The following is a 22,301-nucleotide window of genomic DNA, read 5'->3' on the forward strand; positions in this document are numbered from 1 at the left end:
GCCAGGTGGGTTTCGAACACCCTCGTGGGCCCGTCCATGTCCCGCTCGACTGACGAGATTGAGGTCCCTGGGTCGGCAGGACAGCGGTGGGTTCCTCATCCCCCCTGGGGGGGCCCCGCAAATGAAGCCCCGGGGCCTAGCCTTACCCTGCTGCTTTCTTGGGGGTGTGGGACACACATATTGGATGGAGAGGAAATGACGGGCTCTTTTCTTGGCTCCAAGTCAGTCAAAAGTTATTTAATTTCTTTTCTAGAAGTATAAAAACGTACAAAAAAGGGCTCAGTTTAAGGCTGGAAACCACATGACAGAATTACCGTGACAAACCCGACGCAAAGGAGGGAGTGTTTTTCCTTCCCTCCTCATATTTCCCCCTTCTAACCTGACCATCCTTGATTACTACCATCGAATCGACCCCTGCCTAGAGAAACACGGACACAATGAATCTCCCGAAACACACAACCACATAGCATATAAAAACACAGATTGTTCGCCCCTAGATCAGTGCTGGACCCCCAGGAAAAAGTATCCCTTTGGAGACCACAAGGATTGTTTCTTGTCATCACTCCCATGATACCTGTCTTCCCAAGACCCGGTTGGTGATTTTCTGTGAAAAGAAAGAACAGAAGAGCGATTAATTCTGTTTTGCTGAGTCCAAGTCCAAGAACATATGCCAACTCTTCACACCCTTGAAAGACAAAAAAGAAGAAAAAAGAGGCGGTATCTGTTGTTAAGGGCTTACTACGTGCCAAGGGCTGTACTAGACGCTGGGATAGATACAAGTTAATAGGGTTGGACACAGTCCGTGTCCTACGAGGGGCTCACAGCCTTCATCCCCGTTTTACAGTTGAGGGCACTGAGGCGCAGACAAGTTTAGAGAGTAGCCTGAGGTCACACAGCAGGCAAGTGGGGGAACTGGGAATGGAACCCAGGTCTTCTGAGTCCCAGGCCTGGGCTCTTCCCCCGAGGCCACGCTGCTTCTCATGCGGCTCCACTGTACAGATTGCCACAGTTTTGCCTTCTCTTCTTCGCCTACCTCGATGTGGGGGTGGAGAAGGGTTGAAATCGATCATTAAAGCAGAAAAGTCAACACAACCGGCAACTTCCCACAGTTTGACCAGCCCTTGGGCAGCTGGCTTCATTACTCGCCCCCCCTTTCCCTCTGATCAATCAATCAATCGTATTTATTGAGCGCTTACTGTGTGCAGAGCACTGTACTAAGCGCTTGGGAAGTACAAGCTGCATGATGAGTGAAGGGGCCCCAGACGCTGTGAGAAGTGAAGAGAAGCAGCGTGGCCTAGTGGCTAGAGCCCGGGCCTGGGATCGGAAGGACCTGGGTTCTAATCCCGGCTCCGCCACTTGTCTGCTGTGGGACCGTGGTCAAGTCACTTCACTTCTCTGGGCCTCAGTGACCTCATCTGTAAAACGGGGAGTGAGACTGAGCCCCACATGGGACAGGGATTGTATCCACCCTGATTTGCTTGTATCCACTCCAGCACTTAGTACAGTGCCTGGCGCGTAGTAAGCACTTAACCAACGTCAAAACTATGATAATTATCACAGCAGACACATGGCGGAGCAGGAATTAGAACCCGGGTCCTTTGGACCCCCAAGTCCGGGCTCTACCTACTAGGCTGTGCCGCTTTACTTCTCCACGCTGGGTAATAATAATAATAATAATGATGGTATTTGTTAACCGCTTACTATGTGCCAAGCACTGTTCTAAGCACTAAGTGCCGTTCTAAGCGCTGGACTCCAAGCTGGGGCCCGCATCCTGAAGCATCAGCCTGTTCGGCGGGCTCTGTGGCTACCGAGCTCTCCCAGGCGCTTAGTATGGTGCTCTGCACCCGGCAAGTGCCCCATTCATGCCACCGATTGACTGAGGTTGGCATCCTCACCTTCTTGACCCCACCTCACCTTCTAGTTATCGCCCTATCTCCCTCCTACCATTTCTTTCCAAACACTTTGAACGAGTCGTCAACACGCACTGCCTCGAATTCCTCAATGCCAACTCTCTCCTCGACACCCTCCAATCTGGCTTCCGTCCCCTACATTCCACCGAAACTGCCCTCCCAAAGGTCACCAATGACCTCCTGCTTGCCAAATCCAACGGCTCATAACCTACACTAATCCTCCTTGACCTCTCAGCTGCCTTCGACACTGTGGACCACCCCCTTCTTCTCAACACGCTACCCAACCTTGGTTTCACAGACTCCGTCCTCTACTGGTTCTCCTCATCTCTCCGGCCGTTGATTCTCAGTCTCTTTTGCGGGCTCCTCCTCCCCCTCCCATCCCCTTACTGTAGGGGCTCCTCAAGGGTCAGTTCTTGGTCCCCTTCTGTTCTCTATCTACACCCACTCCCTTGGTGAACTCATTCGCTCCCACGGCTTCAACTATCATCTCTACACTGATGACACCCAAATCTACATCTCTGCCCCTACTCTCTCTCCAGGCTCGCATCTCCTCCTGCCTTCAGGACATCTCCATCTGGATGTCTGCCCGCCATCTAAAACTCAACATGTCCAAGACTGAATTCCTTATCTTCCCCTCTCCAACCCTGCCCTCTCCCTGACTTTCCCATCACTGTTGATGGCACTTCCATCCTTCCCGTCTCACAAGCCCGCAACCTTGGTGTCATCCTCGACTCCGCTCTCTCGTTCACCCCTCACAACCGATCCATCACCAAAACCTGCCGGTCTCACCTCCGCAACATCGCCATGATCCGTCCTTTCCTCTCCATCCAAACCGCCACCCTGCTCGTTCAATCGCTCATCCTAACCCTACTGGATTACCACATCAGCCTCCTCTCTGATCTCCCATCCTCCTGTCTCTCCCCACTTCAATCCATACTTCACGCCGCTGCTCGGATTGTCTTTGTGCAGAAACGCTCTGGGTATGTTACTCCCCTCCTCAAAAATCTCCAGTGGCTACCAATCAACCTGTGCATCGGGCAAAACCTCCTCACCCTCGGCTTCAAGGCTCTCCATCATCTCGCCCCCTCCTACCTCACCTCCCTTCTCTCCTTCTCCAGCCCAGCCCGCACCCTCCGCTCCTCTGCCGCTAACCTCCTCACCGTGCCTCGTTCTTGCCTGTCCCGCCATTGACTCCCGGCCCACGTCCTCCCCCTGGCCTGGAATGCCCTCCCTCCACACATCCGCCAAACTAGCTCTCTTCCTCCCTTCAAAGCCCTACTGAGAGCTCACCTCCTCCAGGAGGCCTTCCCAGACTGAGCCCCCTCCTTCTTCTCCCCCTCATCCCCCCCGCCTTACCTCCTTCCCCTCCCCACAGCACCTGTATATATGTATATATGTTTGTACATATTTATTACTCTATTTTATTTGTACATATTTATTCTATTTATTTTATTTTGTTAATATGTTTTGTTTTGTTCTCTGTCTCCCCCTTCTAGACTGTGAGCCCGCTGTTGGGTAGGGACCGTCTCTATATGTTGCCAACTTGTACTTCCCAAGCGCTTAGTACAGTGGTCTGCACACAGTAAGCGCTCAATAAATACGACTGAATGAATGAATGACTGAATCCTCGATTCGTTGGCAAGCACTGGGCCTCTGTGGCCAGCAAGCGTCTCCCCGTTGGTCTAGCTGACGTCCAGTAGCTCACCTTCGTGTACAGCTGGGCTTTGAGCCGGTAGGCGCTGTACTCCGCTCGCCTCTTCTCGTCCTGACGCTTCTTCCACACCTCGGGGAGCTGCTCGTAGATGCTGCCGTGGGACCAGGTGAACAGAGAAGGGCCGGGTTAATGCGGGGCACGGGGAAGCAGGGTGGCCTAGTGGATCGAGCCTGGGGCTGGGAATTCATGGGTTCTCATCCCGGATCCGCCCCTTGTCTGCTGTGTGACCTTGGGCCAGTCACTTCGCTTCTCTGGGCCTCAGTTCCCTCATCTTTAAACGTGGGGGTCGAGGCTGCGAGCCCCGCCGTGGGACAGGGACTGGGCCCAACCCGGTTTGCTTGTATCCACCCCGGCGCTTAGGACACTGCCTGGCACATAGTAAGTGTTTAACAAATACCACAATTATTATTATTTTTATTATAAATGCAACAAGTTAATATGTTCGTACGGATTTATTACTCTCTTTATTTATTTTACTTGTACATATTTATTCTATTTATTTTACTCTGTTAATATGTTTTGTTTTGTTCTCTGTCTCCCCCTTCTAGACTGTGAGCCCACTGTTGGGTAGGGACCGTCTCTGTATGTTGCCAGATTGTACTTCCCAAGCGCTTAGTACAGTGCTCTGCACACACTAAGTGCTCAATAAATACGATTGAATGAATGAATGAATGAACAGCTCGGGGCTTCTCCATCCCCCCCACTCGGCCACGACCAACCTCATCTTCATTATCATCATCATTGCCATCAGTGGTTATTTATTGAGTGCTTTCCATGTGCAGAGCACTGTACTAAGCGTTTGGGAGAGGACAATCCAACAGCGTTGGCAGACTTGACCTCTGCCCATCAGGGGCTTACAGTTTGGTACCAAAGATGTGATTGGGTCTCATACAATCAATCCATTGTATTTATTGAGCGCTTACTATGTGCAGGGCGCTGTATGAAGCCACCCAAGGTCACAATCTCTCCTGTCCATGACTTCCACACCATCATATAGCATATATCACTGACTACACAATAATAATAATTGTGGTATTTGTTCAGCATTTATTATGTGCCAAGCACTGTCGTAAGCATTGGGGTAGATACAAGATAATCAGGTAGGACACAGTCCTTGTCCCACATGGGGCTTACAGTCTTAATCCCCATATTACAGATGGGGTAACTGAGGCCCAGAGAAGGGAAGTGACTTACCCAAGGTCACTTAGCAGACAAGTGGCAGAGCCGGAATTAGACCCTGAGTCCTTCTGTCTCCCGGGCCTGTGCTCTTTCCACTATCCAAAGCTGCTTCTCGCTCAATCAATCAAGCAATCAATGGTATTTACTGAGCGCTTACTTTGTGCCGGGCACTGTACTAAGCGTTTGGGAGAGAACGACACAGTATAACAGACACATTCCCTGCCCACAGCGAGCTTACAGTCTGGAGGATGAGCTTATACCTTACACTCTGGGCCTGATCCCAAAATATTTCACCATTGATGACCTCAGGAGAGGTAAGAATTATAATGCCGATTTTACAGACCAGAACGCCTAGACCCGGGAAGTTCAAGGGATTGTGCTGGAGGTCACCAAGTTGTCAGGCCCTCTGAAGCCGGGAACCCTTCCTTTCCGCTAAGCCGGGCAGCCTCTCGTTCCTATCCCAACCTGATAAGGAGGGCAAGGATATGATTGTTACTACTGTACGGCTGAGGCTGAGAGGGAGAGACTCTCGGTCACACGCCGTCCCAGAGAAAGGAGGGGTTCCTATTTCCACGACTGTTACAAACAAGCGCAAACCTAAATTGTGGAAGTCAAAGGACTCTGAGAAATTCCCGGCGGACAGTTGGCGTCCCTGAGCTAACAGCTGCTGCTTGGCCGGTGGGGAAATGTCATCTTCTAGACTGTGAGCCCACAGTTGGGTAGGGATCGTCTCTATATGTTGCCAACTTGTACTTCCCAAGTGCTTAGTACAGTGCTCTGCACACAGTAAGTGCTCAATAAATACGATTAATTGATTGATTGATTTCCTGGAAGGTGGGAAGCAGCTGGGATCCCGGACCCTCCCTAGACGGTAAGCTCGTTGTGGGCAGGGATGTGTCTGCTTATTGTTCTACCGTCTACTCCCAAGCGCTTAATACGGGAAGCGCTCAACAAATACGATCGATTGAATGAAGGAATGAAAGTCCCTCTCCCTGCTGCCTGACAGGTTGAGATGCGGGTCGGGGGCCTTTTACCGCTTGGATCGCTGAAGCATTTCCTTCTTTGGGATTATCCTCTTCTGAGCCACCAGGAAACCTAAGCAGGGAAGCAAATGTTTTAGTCTGGGTGCGGTCTGAGGGAAGGATGCTGCCTTAGGATGTTGCATCCTGATCTGTTCGGGTTCGCTTTCCATGTCGATCTCGCCCATGGCCTGCCTCCGGCCTCTCCTTCCTCTCCCCCTCGTCCCCCTCTCCATCCCCCCCATCTTACCTCCTTCCCTTCCCCACAGCACCTGTATATATGTATATATGTTTGTACATATTTATTACTCTATTTATTTATTTATTTATTTCACTAGTACATATCTATTCTATTTATTTTATTTTGTTAGTATGTTTGGTTTTGTTCTCTGTCTCCCCCTTTCAGACTGTGAGCCCACTGTTGGGTAGGGACTATCTCTATATATTGCCAATTTGTACTTCCCAAGCGCTTAGTACAGTGCTCTGCACATAGTAAGCGCTCAATAAATACAATTGATGATGATGGAATGCCCTCCCTCCTCGTATCTGACAATGACTCTCCCCAAATCAGGGCCTAATCGAAGGCCCATCTCCTCCAAGAGGCCTTCCCTGACTAAACCCCCCTTTCCTCTTCTCCCACTCCCTTCCGTGTCACATTCGCACGCTTTATTTGGTCTAACAGAGTTAGCAGACGTGTTCCAGTGTGTCTCGGTGGAAAGAGCCCGGGCTTGGGAGTCAGGTCACAGGTTCTAATCCCGGCCCCGCCACTTGTCAGCTGTTTGACTCTGGGCAAGTCACTTCCCTTCTCTGTGCCTCAGTTACCTCATCTGTAAAATGGGGATGAAGACTGTGGGCCCCACGTGGGACAACCTGGTTACCTTCTATCTCCCCCAGCGCTCAGAACAGTGCTTGGCACAAAGTAAACGCTTAACAATTACGATCATTATGTTCCCTGCCCACAGCGAGCTTACCGTCTACAAGGGGAGACAGAAATTAATAGAAATCGATGTGGCAGATATGCACATAAGTGCTGTGAGGCTGGGAAGGAGGATGAATAAAGGGCCCTTATTCCTCTGGATTGTGAGCTCACTGTGGACAGGGAATGTGGCTGTTTGTTGTCCATTCATTCAGTTGCATTTATTAAGCGCTTACTGTGGGCAGAGCACTGTACTAAGCGCTTGGGAAAGTACAGTACAACAATAAACAGTGATATTCCCAGCTCTCCCAGTACTGTGTGCACAGTAAGCGCTCAATAAATGGTTAGGGAATGGCTTATCATCATCATCATCATCGTATTTATTGAGCGCTTACTGTGTGCAGAGCACTGTACTAAGCGCTTGGGAAGTACAAATTGGCAACATATAGAGACAGTCCCTACCCAACAGTGGGCTCACAGTCTAAAAGGGGGAGACAGAGAACAAAACCAAACATACTAACAAAATAAAATAAATAGAATAGATATGTTCAAGTAGGCACCATTCAGTCCCCTCCCCACAGCACCTGTATAAATGTTTGTACAAATTTATTACTCTACTTTACTTGTACATATTAACTATTCTATTCATTTTATTTTGTTAATATATTTTGTTTTGTTGTCTGTCTCCCCCTTCTAGACTGTGAGCCCTTTATTGGGTAGGGACCGTCTCTATATGTTGCCAACTTGTACTTCCCAAGCGCTTAGTACAGTGCTCTGCACACAGTAAGCGCTCAATAAATACGATTGATTGATTGAATAAATACGACAATGAACGAATGAATCGCTTCAGTTCCCTTTCTGCTTCGGTTTCCCCTGGAGAGTGACCCTGTCTGAGCTCACCTGCTCCAAGAGGAAGGCTTAAATAAAATAAAATCGAATAAAATAAAAATGTGGGCTACCTCTGTTAGCCAATGGGCAACTGGCGTCCCGGCAACCTCGCCAGTGTTTGGAGGGGACGAAGAACTCATTTCGATCCTTCAGCAAAGCACGCTGCAGTTTCCTCTGCGCCGTGACCGACTTGAGCTGCTTCACACGTTCCCTGGAGCGGGAGATGAAATCGGGGCGGTGCAGGGCGAGGGATTCCTGGGACGGACAAGAAGGAAAAATAATAATAATTGTGGTATTTGTTAAGCGCTTACTATGAGCCAGGCTCTGCCTGAGGCACTGGGATGGGTACGAGCAAATCGGGTTGGACACGGTCCCTGGCTGGCGTGGGGCTCACAGACTCCACCCCCATTTTGCAGATGAGGCAACTGAGGTACCCAAAAGTCAAGTGACTTGCCCACGATCTCCAAAGCTTTCTGGCTCCCCCTTCTAGACTGTGAGCCCACTGTTGGGTAGGGACCGTCTCTATATGTTGCCAACTTGTACTTCCCAAGCGCTTAGTACAGTGCTCTGCACACAGTAAGCGCTCAATAAATGCGAATGAATGAATGAATGAATGAATGAATGAAGACTAGCCGGCAGGGTGGGGGGAGAAGCAGTGGAAATACGGTTTTCAAGGAGAGGGTTTGTTTTTTTATTGAAAGGTATTTGTTAAGCACTTACTAGGTGCCAGGCACTGTACTAAGCACTGTGGTAGATACGAGCTAATCAGATTGGACACAGTCCTACATGGGGCTCCCAGTCTCCATCCCCACTTTACAGACGAGGGAACTGAGGCCCAGAGAAGTGAAGGGACTTGCCCACGTTCACGCAGCAGACAAGTGGCAGGGCCGGAATTGGAACCCAGGTCCTTCTGACCCTCAGGCCCGGGCTGAGGCCCAGAGAAGTGAAATGATGATGATGGCATTTGTTAAGCACTTACTATGTGCAAAGCACTGTTCTAAGTGCTGGGGGGGATACAAGGTGATGAGATTGTCCCACTTGGGGCTCACAGTCTTCATCCCCATTTTAAAGATGAGGCACAGAGAAGCTAAGTGACTTGCCCACGGTCACACAGCAGACAAGTGGTGGAGCCAGGATTCGAACCCACGACCTCTGACTCCAAAGACTGTGCTCTTTTCCACTGATCCATGCTGCTGCTCTAGAATGAGAAATGAGATGCCCACGTTTACACAGCAAACAAGTGGCAGGGCCGGAATTGGAACCCGGGTCCTTCCTACTCTCGGGCCCGGGCTCTACCCACTAGGCCACACCGCTTCTCTGTTGTTTCAAGGAGCGGTGCTCAATGTCATGGAGGGCCAGTGCAGGGTTCCACACGTCCCCCTATGCGAAAGGGTCATCCTTCCATTTCCAGCCGGAGTGACCACTGCATTCCATGAGTTGCTTGCCTGCAAGTCACTTCAATCAGTTTCCTCATCATCATCATCAATCGTATTTATTGAGCGCTTACTATGTGCAGAGCACTGTACTAAGCGCTTGGGAAGTACAAATTGGCAACATATAGAGACAGTCCCTACCCAACAGTGGGCTCACAGTCTAAAAGACTGTGTCTAAAAGTCTAAAAGACTCATCTGTAAAATGGGGAAGAAGAATGTGAACCCCACGCGGGACAGGGACGGTACCCATCCTATCTCGCATCTACTCTGGCACTTCATATAGTGCTTGACACATAGTAAGTGCTAAACAAATACTATTATTATTATTATTATTTTTATTAGAGAAGATGGAAGCAGCGTGGCTTAGTGGACAGAAGCCCGGGCTTGGGACTCAGAGGACGTGGGTTCTAATCCCAGCTCTGCCACTCATCTGCTGTGTGACCTTGGGCAAGCCACCTCACTTCTCTGTGCCTCAGTTCCCTCATCTGTAAAATGGGGATTAAGACTGTGAGCCCCATGTGGCACAACTTGATTACCTTGTATCTCCCCCAGCGCTTAGAACAGTGTCTGGCACATAGTAAGCGCTTAACAAATACCAACATTATTATGATTATTAATAATAGTGCTTGGCGCATAGTAAGCGCTTAACAAATATCATTATTATTATTGTTATTATTATCCCAGCTCCACCACTTTTTTTAATGGTATTTATTGAGCACCTACCTTGTGTCCAACAACTGTTCTAAGCACTAAGGTAGGTACGGGATAATTACGCTGGACATATTCCTTGACTCGCATGGGACTCACAGTCTATGTAGGAGGGGGACTAGGTATCCCATTTTACAGCCGAGGGATCTGAGGCACAAAGAAGTGGGATGACTTGTCCAAGGTCACCCGGCAAGCAACTGGCAGTGCTGGGATTAGAATCTGGGTCCTTCCGACACGCAGGCCCGTGATCTCTATGTCAGACCACGCTGCTTCTCCACAACCTGCCTGCTGGGTGACCTGAGGCAAGTCACTTCACCTCTCTGGGCCTCAGTTTCCTCAGTTTCCTTGCCCGTAAAACCTTCCTATTTAGACTTTCTGCCCCACGTGGGGCAGGGACTATTTCCAACCTGATTAACCTGTATCTATCCCAGCGCCAAGAACGGACACAGAGCAAGCATTAAACAGATGCCGCTCGAAAATAAAAACAAAGCATTTCCTTGGATGACCAAATCTTTACAAAAACCAGAGTGTCTGCATTTCCACAATTACTGTTTCACTACAAATGGACACTGCCAACTCAGAGGAGAGTGTACTGTGTCTGACCTGATTATCCCAAGCGCTTAGTACAGTGCCCTGCACACAGTAAGCGCTCCACAAATACGACTGAATCATTCATTCATTCAATCGTATTTATTGAGCGCTTACTGTGTGCGAAGCACTGTACTAAGCGCTTGGGAAGTCCAAGTTGGCAACATATAGAGACGGTCCCTACCCAACAGCGGGCTCACAGTCTAGAAGGGGGAGACAGACAACAAAACAAGACATATTAACAAAATAAAATAAAGAGAATAGTAAATATGTACAAGTAAAATAGAGTAATAAATCTGTACAAACATATATACAGGTGCTGTGGGGAGAGGAAGGAGGGGGCTCCAGTCTGGGCCCCTTCATTCAACGATTGAGTGAATTATCCTGCATCTACCCTGGTGCTTATCATCAATCGTATTTATTGAGCGCTTCCTGTGTGCAGAGCACTGTACTAAGCGCTTGGGAAGTACAAGTTGGCAACATATAGAGACAGTCCCTACCCAACAGTGGGCTCACAGTCTAAAAGAGTGGGCTCACAGTCTAAAAGCTCACAGCTTAGAACAATGTTTGATACAGCGAGGACCTAGATTCTAATTCCAGCTCTGCCCCTTGTCTGCTGTGGGACTTTGGCCAAGTCATTTCACTTCTCTGGGCCTCAGTTCCCTCAGCTGTAAAATGGGGATTCAGACTGTGAGCCCCGTAATGGACAGGGACTGTGTCCAACCCGATTTGCTTGTATCCACCCCAATGCTTAGCACAGTGCCTGCTTCATAGTAAGCGCTTAACGAATGCCATTATTATAAATCTTACTAGAGTAGGCACTGAAAAAAGGAAAAAAAAAGATTTCTCTGGGCTCCCGAAGTCTTCATAAAAAGCTTTACCTGGTTAATGTTTAATCAGAATTGGAGTCTGCCAATTTCAGGAAAAACTAAACTGATTATACTGTTTCTACCTCAGTGCACGACACCTAGTAAGCGTTTAACAAATTCCATTAAAAAAACCCAACAACGAAGAAAGATTTCCTTGGGTTGCCAAGTCTTTACCACTAGTAGAGTAGCTTCCTTTCCACGTTTATTGCTTAACTGGAATTGGAGACTGCCAACTCACAGGACAATGTTCTGGGTCTGACCTGACTCTACCCCACTGCTTATTATTATTAAAAAGAAAAAAAATAATAATTGTACTTGTTAAGTGCTTAATATGTGCCAAGCACCATTCTAAGAGCTGGGGTCGATACAAGTTAACCAGGTTGGACACAGTCTCTGCCCAACATTGGGCTCACACTCTTAATCCCCACTTTTTTTTTTTTTACAGATGAGGTAACTGAGGACTAGAGAATAATAATAATCATGATATTTGTTAAGCACTATGTGTCAGACACTAATCTAAGCACTGGGATGGACAGAAGCAAATCCGGTTGGACACAGTCCCCGTCTCAATCCCCGTTTTCCAGATGAGGTAACTGAGGCACAGAGAAGTAAAGTGACTTGCCCAAGGTCACACATCTGACAAGCGGTGGAGCTCACATTCGAACCCATGACCTTCCGACTCTCAGGCCCGTGCTCTATCCACTAAACTCTGCCGCTTTGCACATAAGTGTTTAACACACAGCGCGATTACTAATACCTGCACAGGAAAGACCCCAACTCTAGGTTCCAAATATTTTCCCAAATTGAAGAACGGTTCCAAATATTTTCCCAAATTGAAGAACTGCAAGGAATCCCGTTCCGGAGGAGGTTTTGAACTCACTGCTGGGGCCCTTGCAGGGTCCGGCTCGAGGTCCCTTGGCCTCGATTGGAGACGGAGACTTGCCAAGGGAGGAAGGGAACGCACAAGTAAGCTCGAAAAAATAAACTGACCTATCAAGGTTGGAAACAGGCTTCAGGGCTCAGACGAGTTAATACAACACCATCTACTACGATTCCTACTGGGGAAGCAGCATGGCCCAGTGAACAGCACCCAGGCCTCAGAGTCAGAAGGTCATGGGTTCTAATCCCGGCTCCGCCACTTGTCCGCTGTGTGACCTTGGCAAGTGGCTTCACCTCTCTGGGCCTCAGTTCCCTCATCTGGAAAATGGGGAAGGAGACTGTGAGCCCCGCGTGGGACAGGGACTGTGTCCAACCCAGTTTGCTTGTTTCTACAACAATAATAATAATAATATTGGTATTTGTTACGTGCTTACTATGTGCACAAGGCACTGCACTAAGGGCTGGGGTAGATACAAGGTAATCGGGTTGGACATCGTCCCTCCCACATGGGGTTCACAGTCTTAACGCCCAGTGTACAGATGAGGGAACCGAGGCACAGAGAAGTGAAGCGCCTTGCCCAAGGTCACCCAGCAGACAAGTGGCAGAGCCAGAATTAGAACCCAGGTCCTTGTCACAATAATAATAATAATAATGGTATTTGTTAAGCGTTTACTAAGTGCCAAGCACGGTTCTAAGCGTTAGGGTACACACAAGGTTATCGGGTTGGGAAACCACAGACGGCTGACAGTCCTAATCCCCATTTTCCAGATGAGGTAACTGAGGTGACTTGCCCAAGGTCACCCAGCAGACAAGTGGCTTTGCCAGGATGAAAACCCTGAACCTTCTGAATCCCGGCCCCGCGCTCTACCCATTAGACTACCCTGCTTCCCTACGTTGACACATTTTCCCCTCATCCTAAGGAAATGACCGACTGGAGCGAAATATCTTTTCACCTGCAGGGAGGCCTTCACAAAGGGCTTCAGGGCCTCCTGTCCCTCGTCCCTTGCCGTCGTCCATGGGGTAGCGGGCCGGACTCGGGTCATCCTTCTGCTGAGCTCTGCCAGTTCTTGCCAGTTTTTCTCCCGCAGCGGCTCTCTCCACGGCTTGGTGCCAGTCAGCGGCTCGAACCAGGCGGGGCCGGGGCCGGCCCGATTCTCTTTCCTCGCGTCCGATTTCAAGCTTTCGGCTGGGATGAACCAGGAGAGGCCTGTTGGGAGAGATTTTTCAGGCGATTTAGTTTGTCGTCTGAGGGTGTTTGTTCTGCGCTCGAAGCAGTGCGGCCTAGCTGATACATGGGAGTCAGGAGGAGCTGGAGTCTAACCCCGGCTCCGCCACTTGTCTGCTGGGTGACCTTGGGCAAGTCACTTCAAGTCTCTGGGCCTCGGTTACCACAGCTGTAAAATAGGGGTTAAGACTGTGATCCCACGTGGGACTCAGACTGTGTCCAACCTGACTTCTAGACTGTGAGTGCGTTGTTGGGTGGGAATCGTCCCTGTTGCCGAATTGTACTTTCCAAGCTCTTAGTACAGTGCTCTGCAATCAATCAATCAATCAATCGTATTTATTGAGCGCTTACTGTGTGCACAGCACTGTACTAAGCGCTTGAGAAGTACAAGTTGGCAACATATAGAGTCAGTCCCTACCCAACAGTGGGCTCACAGTCTAGAAGTCAGGTTGGACACAGTAGGTGCTCAATAAATACGACTGAATGAATGAACAAATGACTAGCCTGTAGCTACTCCAGGGCTTAGAACAGTGCTTGACACATAGTAAGCGCTTTACAAATACCATCATAATAATAAAATACATAAATAATAAATAATTACGGTATCTGCTGAGCGCTTACTTTGTGCCAAGCACTGTTCTAAGCACGGGGATAGACACAAGAAACGCAAGTTCCTTCATTTGTAAAATGTTTGTTTTTTTAATGGTACTTGTTAAGCTCTAACTATGCGCCAGGCACTGTTCTAATAGATACAAGCTGATCAGGTTGGCCCTTTCAGGGTTGCAGCTGGAGAGTTTCCAGGACTCTGTTGGTCTCTGCTATGGGAGGGACAGTCAAGCAGAGGCCTACCCTTTCCATTTCTAGCTTGGGCAGTGGCTAGCGAGTGGAAGGCAGTCGGCCACAAGTCCAAACTCACCCGTGCTGGGCAGCAGCGGCCCGAGAGACAGTCGAGGGCGGAGACTCGAGTTGACCGCGCGGAAATAGGAAATGGTAAACTGCTTCCGGATTTTGACCCAGAAAATTCTACGGATCCACTACCAGAACGATTGCAGATGGAGAGTAGGGCATCCATGGAGTTGCTATGGGTCAGAGACAACTCCACAGCATAAGCATGGACACAATCTCTGTCCCACGTGGGGCTCACAGTCTCAATCCCCATTTTCCAGCTGAGGGAATCGAGTCCCAGTGAAGTCATTCATTCACTCATTCGGTAGGATTTACTGAGCGCTTACTCTGTGCAAAGTACAGTACTAAGGGCTTGGGGGAGTACAATAGAACATACGACGGGGTTGAGAACTCACCCTCTGGTGAATGCCATTTGTTCTTCCTGCTCTTTCTGTCCCCAACGTCACGGTCTGCCGGCCTCTTCCCGTCCCTCCCGTCTCCTGGCTGTGGCGAACCTCCGGGCCCGGAATGTGGGAAAGCCGTTCCGGCCAGGCTCCAGCCCACCCTCGGCCTCTCCGGGCCCGACCGGGGCGTGGGGAACGTCAGGCCTACATCGCGCGTGTTCTTCTTAGTGGCGCTGTTCACGATTTCCAAGTCCCCTGTGGGCAGAAGGAGAAAGCACAAATGATAATAATAACCATATTTGTTAAGCGCTTGCTACGTGTCAGACACTGCACTAAGCGCTGGGGTGAATGCAGGCAAATCGAGTTGAACACAGTCCCCCGTCCCACGTGGGGCTCGCAGGCTACATGCCCACTTTATGGATGAGGGAACTGAGGCCCAGAGAAGTGAAGTGACTTGCCCGAGTTCACACTCCAGACAAGTGGCGGGGCCGGGATTCGAACGCACAACCTTATGGACCCGTGCTCTATCCACTGTGCCATGCTGCTTTCCCAAATCAGATCAAGCTATGGAAAGGGGCTCTAAACTGGAGCCCTGCTTCAAGGTTTTGCTGTTGCGGACCCGACTAACCGTCACACGAATTCATTCAATAAATACGATTGAATGAATGAATGAATTCAGTCAATTATTGGTAATTATTGAGCACTTACTGTGTGCAGAGCACTGTACTGGGAGCTTGGGAGAGTACAGTTTTTCAACAGTATCTGTTAATACTACACAGTCTCTAGACGGTGAGCTTGCCTCCAGGCAGTAAGCTTGTTGTGGGCTGGGAATTTGTCTGTCTTTTGTTATAACTTACTCTCCCAAATGTTTAGCACAGTGCTCTGCACGCAGTAAGCGCTCAATTAATACAACTGACTGAATGAATACTATACTAAGTGCTGGGGTAGATACCGGATAAATAGGCTGAACACAGTCCATGTCCCATTTGGGGCTCACGTACTTAATCCCCATTGTACAGATGAGGGAGCTGAGGCCCAGAGAAGTGAAGTGACTTGCCCAAGGCCACACGGCAGATAAGTGGAGGAGCTGGGATTAGAACCCACGACCTTCCGATTCCTAGGCCCGGGCTCTATCCACTAGGCCACGCTGCTTCTGGCCAATACAACAGAATTGGTAGTCAACAGACCCGGGCACAAGTTTATAATCTACATCTACATGTTGATGCAATGTACATGTAAATATACCAGACATGTGGATGTATATGTAGACCTGGTACATGCAGATGTTCCAGATGTAATTAACTCTTATTCTCTATGTGCCTTTATCCCAGGAGAACCAATCCTATTTTTTTAGTGGTATTTGGTAAGCGCTTAGCATGTGCCATTCATTCACTCATTCATTTGTACTTATTGAGCGCTTACTGTGTGCAGAGCACTGTACTAAGCGCTTGGGAAGTACAAGCCAGGCACCATACTATGGGCTGGGGTTGATTCAAGCTAATCTGGTTGGCCACAGTCCCTGTCCCACATAGGGCTCACAGTCTTAACCCCCATTTTACAGATGAAATGATCGAGACTAGAGCAGCCAAGTGACTTGCCCAAGGTGTCACAGCAGACGGGTGCAGGAGCCGGAATTAGAACCCAGATCCTCAGATTTCCAGGCCTGGGCTCTATCCATTAGGCCACCCTGCTTCTCACTCCTAGGCTGGCTAAGGTCTGATGTTCCGGGTGCAGGGGGTTTGAGGGGGTGAGGGAGAGGGTAAAAGTACAAATTGCACCAGAAAACATTCCATCCTCAAAAATCATTTTCATTTGTTGAGGATCTCTTGGAAGACACGTGGAACCCACACTGGATCGATGCCGAAATTCCCATTTCTCAACTGGCTGGGGTGTTTTGGGGAAGAGGTTCAGCAGATGAGGGTGAAGGGAACTAAACTCAAGGGGAGCAGTGTGGCCTACAAGAAAGAGCCCGCGCCTGGGAGTAAGAGGACCTGGGTTCTAATCGTCGTCTGGACAAGTCATTTCGCTTCCCCGGCCTCACTTCCCTCATCTGCAAAATGGGACTTTAATACCTGTTCTCCCTCTTACGTAGACTGTAAGCCCCAGGTGGGACCTGATTATCTTGTCTCTGTCCCAGCGCTTAGTACAGGGCTCGGCACATAGTAAGCGCTTAACAAATACCTCAATTGTCCAAACATCTTCTGTTTAGAAGAGAAAATGAGAGAGGCAAACAAAACACTGAAGAGGGGGTCTAGACCCTGGGAAGAGATATTAGTAGTACAAGTATTTCTTAAACGCTTGCTGTGTACAGAGCACTGTACTAAGCACTGGGAAAGAGTACCTAGCTGGGAATTAGAAACAGACCCTGCCTTCAAGGGGTTTACAGTCTTGTATTACTCGGTCTGTGAGCCCCATGTAGGACAGGGACTGTGACATAGAGTACGCACCTAAAAAAAAAACACCATTTCAAAAAAGGAGAGAGAGAGAGAGAGAGAGAGAGAGAGAGAGAGAGAGAGAGAGAGAGAGAGAGAGAGAGAGAGAGAGAGAAACAGTCAAAGAGGGGAAATGTTTAAGCCAGATCACTCACCCACTTGAATGCTTTTGTGATGCATTTGGACGCTTCGTTTTTTTCTGAGAGCAGAGCTCGGGCCCCAGCTCCGCGTGGAAACCGAGGCGGAGGAATTCGTGTACCCTACCACCTGCAAAAGCATGAGACAGCTGTGAGTCTGTGAATCTACCTTCACAAGCGCCTTTCTCCGGGATCGGTCGACTGTAGTTACTGAGCGCTTACTGCTTGTAGAGCACTGGATTAAGCCAAGCACTTGAGGGCTTGTGGGGAGAGCCTTGAACTTAAACCAATGGCTCCTAGGGCCTTTCAAGAAGCTCCTTGGAAATCCCAGTCCAGGGAAATCCAATTTGTGGTCTTTAATACTAGTTAATAATGTGGTATTTGTTAAGCCCTCCCTCTTCATATCAGACAATGACTCTTCCCACCTTCAAAGCCTTATTGAAGGCCCATCTCCTCCCAGAGGCCTTCCCTGACTAAACCCCACTTTTCCTGTTTTCCCATTCAATTCTGCATCACCCTGTTTGCCCTCAACCCCACAGCACTTATGCCCATAAAAGCAATTTATTTATTCACATTAATGTCCGTCTCCCCCTCTAGACCGTAAGACCTATAATGAGCACAGAACCTGTCTATCAACTCTGCTAAGTAGTGTGGCTCAGTAGATAGGGCCAGTGCATCAGAAGTATATAGATTCTAATTCCGGCTCTGCCACATGTCTACTTGTGTGACCATGGGCAAGGCAATGGTATTTATTGAGCACTTACTGGGGAGAGTAATAATAATAATAATAATAATAATAATAATAATAATAATAGTACTTGTTAGGCACTGACTACGTCCCAAGCACTGTTCTAAATGCTGGGGTAGATACAAGTCAATCAGGCTGGACACAGTCCGTCCCACAGGGAGCTCACACTCTTCACCCCATTTTCCAGGTGAGGTAATTGAGGGTCAGAGAAGTGAAGTGAATGGACCCCGATCACCTGGCAGACACGTGGCGGAGCCAGAATTAGAACTCAGGTCCTTTTGATTCCCAGGCCCGGGCTCTATCCACTGAGCCACACTTCTGTTTTGAGTAATGGATTGTGTGAGTGGCATTTTCTGAGTTATTATTAAATTTGAGCCCCAGGAAAACTGTCAGGGTCAACCAGTCTCCTCAGTGCAACATTTTTCATCACCATCACAACTGGACAGAAAAGCTGGCTGGCTAGAATCCCCATGATGAGTTTGGATTGTGCGGCAGGGAACATGTCTACCAACTCTGTTGTATATACCCTCCCAGGTGCTTAGTACAGTGCTCTGCCCACAGCAGGTGCTCAAAAATACCACTGACGTCAATGAAAGGAGCTTGCTGTCCTCTTGGATACTGCCTCATCTACATTCCAATTGTCAGCTGTGTGACTTTGGCGAAGTCACAACTTCTCTGTGCCTCAGTTCCCTCATCTGCAAAATGGGGATAAAGACTGTGAGCCCCCGTGGGACAACCTGACTACCTTGTAACCTCCCCAGCGCTTAGAACAGTGCTTTGCACATAGTAAGCACTTAATAAATGCCATCATTATTACTATTATTCCACCTCCCTCCTGTTTCCTTTTGAATCAAGTTCATTCAAGTGCATTTACTGAGTGCTTACTGTGTGCAGAGCACTGCACTAAGCGCTTGGGAGAGGACAAAATGACAATAATTGTCCTGTGCTCCAAGAGAGAGAATTCACGATGCAATACATTTATAATCAAATTTCCCTGATGGCTTGATTTCAATGGGAGTTTCCTGCCTGCATTTATATTTTAAGACAGTCGCTTGTGACTTGCAAGCTGGTCAAATTTCATTTGGAAGGAGGCTGAGAGGGGAGAAGAATTAAACCCTGCAAAGACTTTTCCGTGCCCTATTTTCCCTACCTTTAGGGAGTATTTGGGAAAAGGGACTTTGCTTTTTATTTTAATTTTTTTAATTTTTAAGTCTCGGCTATAAAACAATCTGCTCCCCCTCGGGTAAGACCTCAGCAGTTTCCATCCACCCCCACATCCTCCTTTAAAAAAGATGCCTCTTGGGAGCCAATTTCCCCTCAAGAAATTCAAATGCAAACACATCCTCAGGTCTTCGCACAAGGGGTTCCTGTTTCAGACTTAAATCTTACTAAGAAAGACCCTCCCTTCCTGCTATTGCTTGGCATAAGCAAGTCCCAGCTGCTTGCTCTTCCTTTTACTGTCGCCCGTTCAAGCATAAGCGCTCAATACAGTGCTTGGCTCACCGTAAGCGCTCAATAAATACTGACTGAATGAATCAACTATCCTGACGAAGGGAAGGTCCTGGTCTCCTCGGACGATAATGATTATGGTAATGGCATTTGTGTGACCTTGGACAAGTTACTTAACCTCTCTGTGTTTCAGTTACCTCATCTGTAATTGTGAGCCCCTCGTGGGACAACCTGATTACCTTGTATTTACCCCAGCGCTTAGAATGGGGCTTGGCACGTAATAAGCACTTAACAAATACCATCATTATTATTTTTATTATTTGTTAAGTATTTACTATGTGTCAAGCACTGTTCTAAGCACTGGGGTGGAAACAAGCTCATCAGGTTGGACACTGCCCCTGTCCCATGTGGGGTACCCAGTCTTAATCCCCATTTTACTGATGAGGTAAATGAGGCCCAGAGATGTGAATTGACTTGGCCAAGGTCACACAGCAGACAAGTGGAAAAGGAGGAATTAAAAACCAGGTCCTTTTGAATCCCACGCCTGGGCTCTATCCACTAGGCCCCACCTCCCTTCCCCTAGAAACCCTCCTGGTCCCCCAAATCATCCAGGGATGCTTCTGCTGGTTGACGCTTCAGAGGAAAGTGATGAGAGGAACTTTCCTTTAGAGTGAGAATGATGATGATGATAATGACATTTATTAAGCGCTTACTATGTGCAAAGCACTGTTCTAAGCGCTGGGGAGGTTACAAGGTGATCAGATTGTCCCAAAGGGGGCTCACAGTCTTAATCCCCATTTTACAGATGAGGTAACTGAGGCCCAGAGAAGCGAAGTGACTTGCCCAAAGTCACACAGCTGACAATTGGCGGAGCCGGGATTTGAACCCATAACCTCCGACTCCAAAGCCCGTGCTCTTTCCACTGAGCCACGCTGCTTCTCCAAGCAGCAGCTTGGCCTAGTGGAAAGAAAGCCCAGAGTCAACAGGAGCTGGGTTCTAATCCGAGCTCCAGCAGCTTGCCTGCCCCCATCGCCTCAAGACTGTAAGCTCACTGTGGGCGGGAATGTGCCTGTTATATTGTACTCTCCCGAACATGTAGTACAGTGCCCTGCACACAGTAAACACTCAATAAATACGATGACTTACTGACTGCTGTGTGACCTCAGGCAAGTCACTTCACTTTAAAAAAAAAAAAAAAAATGGCATTTGTTTAGTGCTTCTTAAGTGCCAGGCACTGTATTAAGCGCTGGAGTGTCTACCAGCAAATTGGGTTGGACACAGTCCCTGTCCCACCTGGGGTTCACCGTCCCCATTTTCCAGCTGAGGGGACTGAGGCCCAGAGAAGCAAAGTGACTTGCCCAAGGTCACCCAGCAGACCCGTGGTGGAGCCGGGATGAGAACCCAGGACCGGGCTCTAGTCATTAGGCTGTGCCTTTTCCCCGCGTCCCCCAGGCGTTCCTCAGACTGGAGCGAAGTGTGGGAAAGGGGGCCGTTTTCCTGCTCTTCAAAAGGTCCGGACACTCACCGTCCCTTCTGGACCTCTGCTGCGCTCGGAAGCCATCCGCCTTCCCGCCCGCCCCTGGTGAGTCTTCTGCCGGCTGATGGCACGGTAAAGCTGGGACAGCCTGGGCGACACGCACACTCTCTCCGGCCCGAAGGCCCTGACCAGCCGGGCCGTGTCGATGGAGGAGACGGAAGCGCTCGCCTCGGTGAGGGGCTCGGTCTCAGCCCAGGAGGCCTGGTCCGACCGTGAGGCCACGCTCTCCGTGGGAGGAGAGACGCCGCTCGTGCCGTCCGAGTCTGGCCACTGCGGCGGGGCCTGCTTGCTCTGTGGGGAGCGGGCCCTCTGGGCCTTGGGGTGGGGGTCTTTCCCCGGCGCGGGCGTGAAATAGGCCCCGCTGTATCTGGCGGGGACGTCTAGGCCTTCCCCCTCCTTCCTGTGCTGCTGCTTCTCCCAGGGACCACGCATCTGCCCCCATTCTCCGTCACCTGGCTGTCCCTTGGGATCTTCCCGCTGGCCTTTGGGGAACAGGAGAGAATTCCAGGTGGGAACCTGGAGGAGTCTGGCCAGGCGCTCCAGACGCTCCACCAGGGACGGCTCCGACCAGCGGCTGGATTCGGGAAGCCTGGGGGCCTTCGGGCGCTCCAGGAATCTGGTCCAGAGGCTGTCCGAACCGCCGGCGGGGTGGGAAGTGGCGTCTCGGCCCGTCTCCTCGTTCCCCGGCGGACGGCTCACGGAGAGACCGGCTCCGGGATCATCGCTGGCCTTCTGAGCGGCCTGCTTAGACTGTCCTCTCCCCAGATCCACCTGGAATCCGGGACTCTCCGTCCGGCTGTAATCCAGTTCGGCCCTTAACTGGGAGAACCTGTCCTCCTCTTTAGCCCCTTGGTAAAGGGGAGAGAAGCCGGGTTGCTCTTGCTCTCTGGCTGGGCGAAACGGAAAGAAGTCTTTCCTACCAGGTTGCCGACCAGCGCCCTTTCCCGGGAGCTTGGGTGATCCGAAGTCGGGATCGTTCTCTCTGGACGCTGAGGGGTGAAGGGAAGATTGAGCAGGCCTGAGGGCGGGATGGGGCGGGTTGGCAGGATCGAAACCCTCATGGGACTCTGGTGAGGAAAAGAGACAAGAGAAAAAGCTTGGTTAGAAATTTGAGGACGATACTGGTTATTTAAGGTCCAATCTATCGTATTTTTCGAGCGCCTACCGTGTGCAAAGCACTGTACTAAGCGCTTGGGCGAGTACCACACAACGATATAACAGACACATTCCCTGCCCACCACAAGCGGCCAACCTTCTCCTGCCCGGCTGTGAGACAATCACCATTTCAGGAAATCCATTTCCTCCCCAAAGAGCCATGGGGAGGAAAGGCCAACAGAGAGCCAACTCTGTTATACTGGGCTCTCCCAAGCACTTAGTACAC

General features: G+C 49.6%; 1 protein-coding gene across 2 annotated transcripts in view; it reads right to left on the minus strand.

The window, feature by feature from the left end:
* Positions 1 to 221: 221 nt before the first annotated feature.
* ALMS1 (ALMS1 centrosome and basal body associated protein) overlaps positions 222 to 22,301 on the minus strand; it is a 118,533-nt gene continuing 96,453 nt past the window's right edge. For both annotated transcript variants that reach the window (XM_038745236.1, XM_038745235.1), the window contains 8 exons: positions 20,909 to 21,987; positions 17,205 to 17,316; positions 14,630 to 14,872; positions 13,057 to 13,310; positions 7,698 to 7,881; positions 5,838 to 5,898; positions 3,616 to 3,715; positions 222 to 604 (listed from right to left, as the gene is read on the minus strand). In XM_038745236.1, coding sequence (XP_038601164.1) covers positions 560 to 604; positions 3,616 to 3,715; positions 5,838 to 5,898; positions 7,698 to 7,881; positions 13,057 to 13,310; positions 14,630 to 14,872; positions 17,205 to 17,316; positions 20,909 to 21,987 — 2,078 coding nt within the window. In that variant the 3' untranslated portion in view covers positions 222 to 559. The remainder of the gene's footprint in view (positions 605 to 3,615; positions 3,716 to 5,837; positions 5,899 to 7,697; positions 7,882 to 13,056; positions 13,311 to 14,629; positions 14,873 to 17,204; positions 17,317 to 20,908; positions 21,988 to 22,301) is intronic.

Source organism: Tachyglossus aculeatus, chromosome 4, assembly GCF_015852505.1.
Source record: "Tachyglossus aculeatus isolate mTacAcu1 chromosome 4, mTacAcu1.pri, whole genome shotgun sequence".
Taxonomy (NCBI): Eukaryota; Metazoa; Chordata; class Mammalia; order Monotremata; family Tachyglossidae; genus Tachyglossus; species Tachyglossus aculeatus.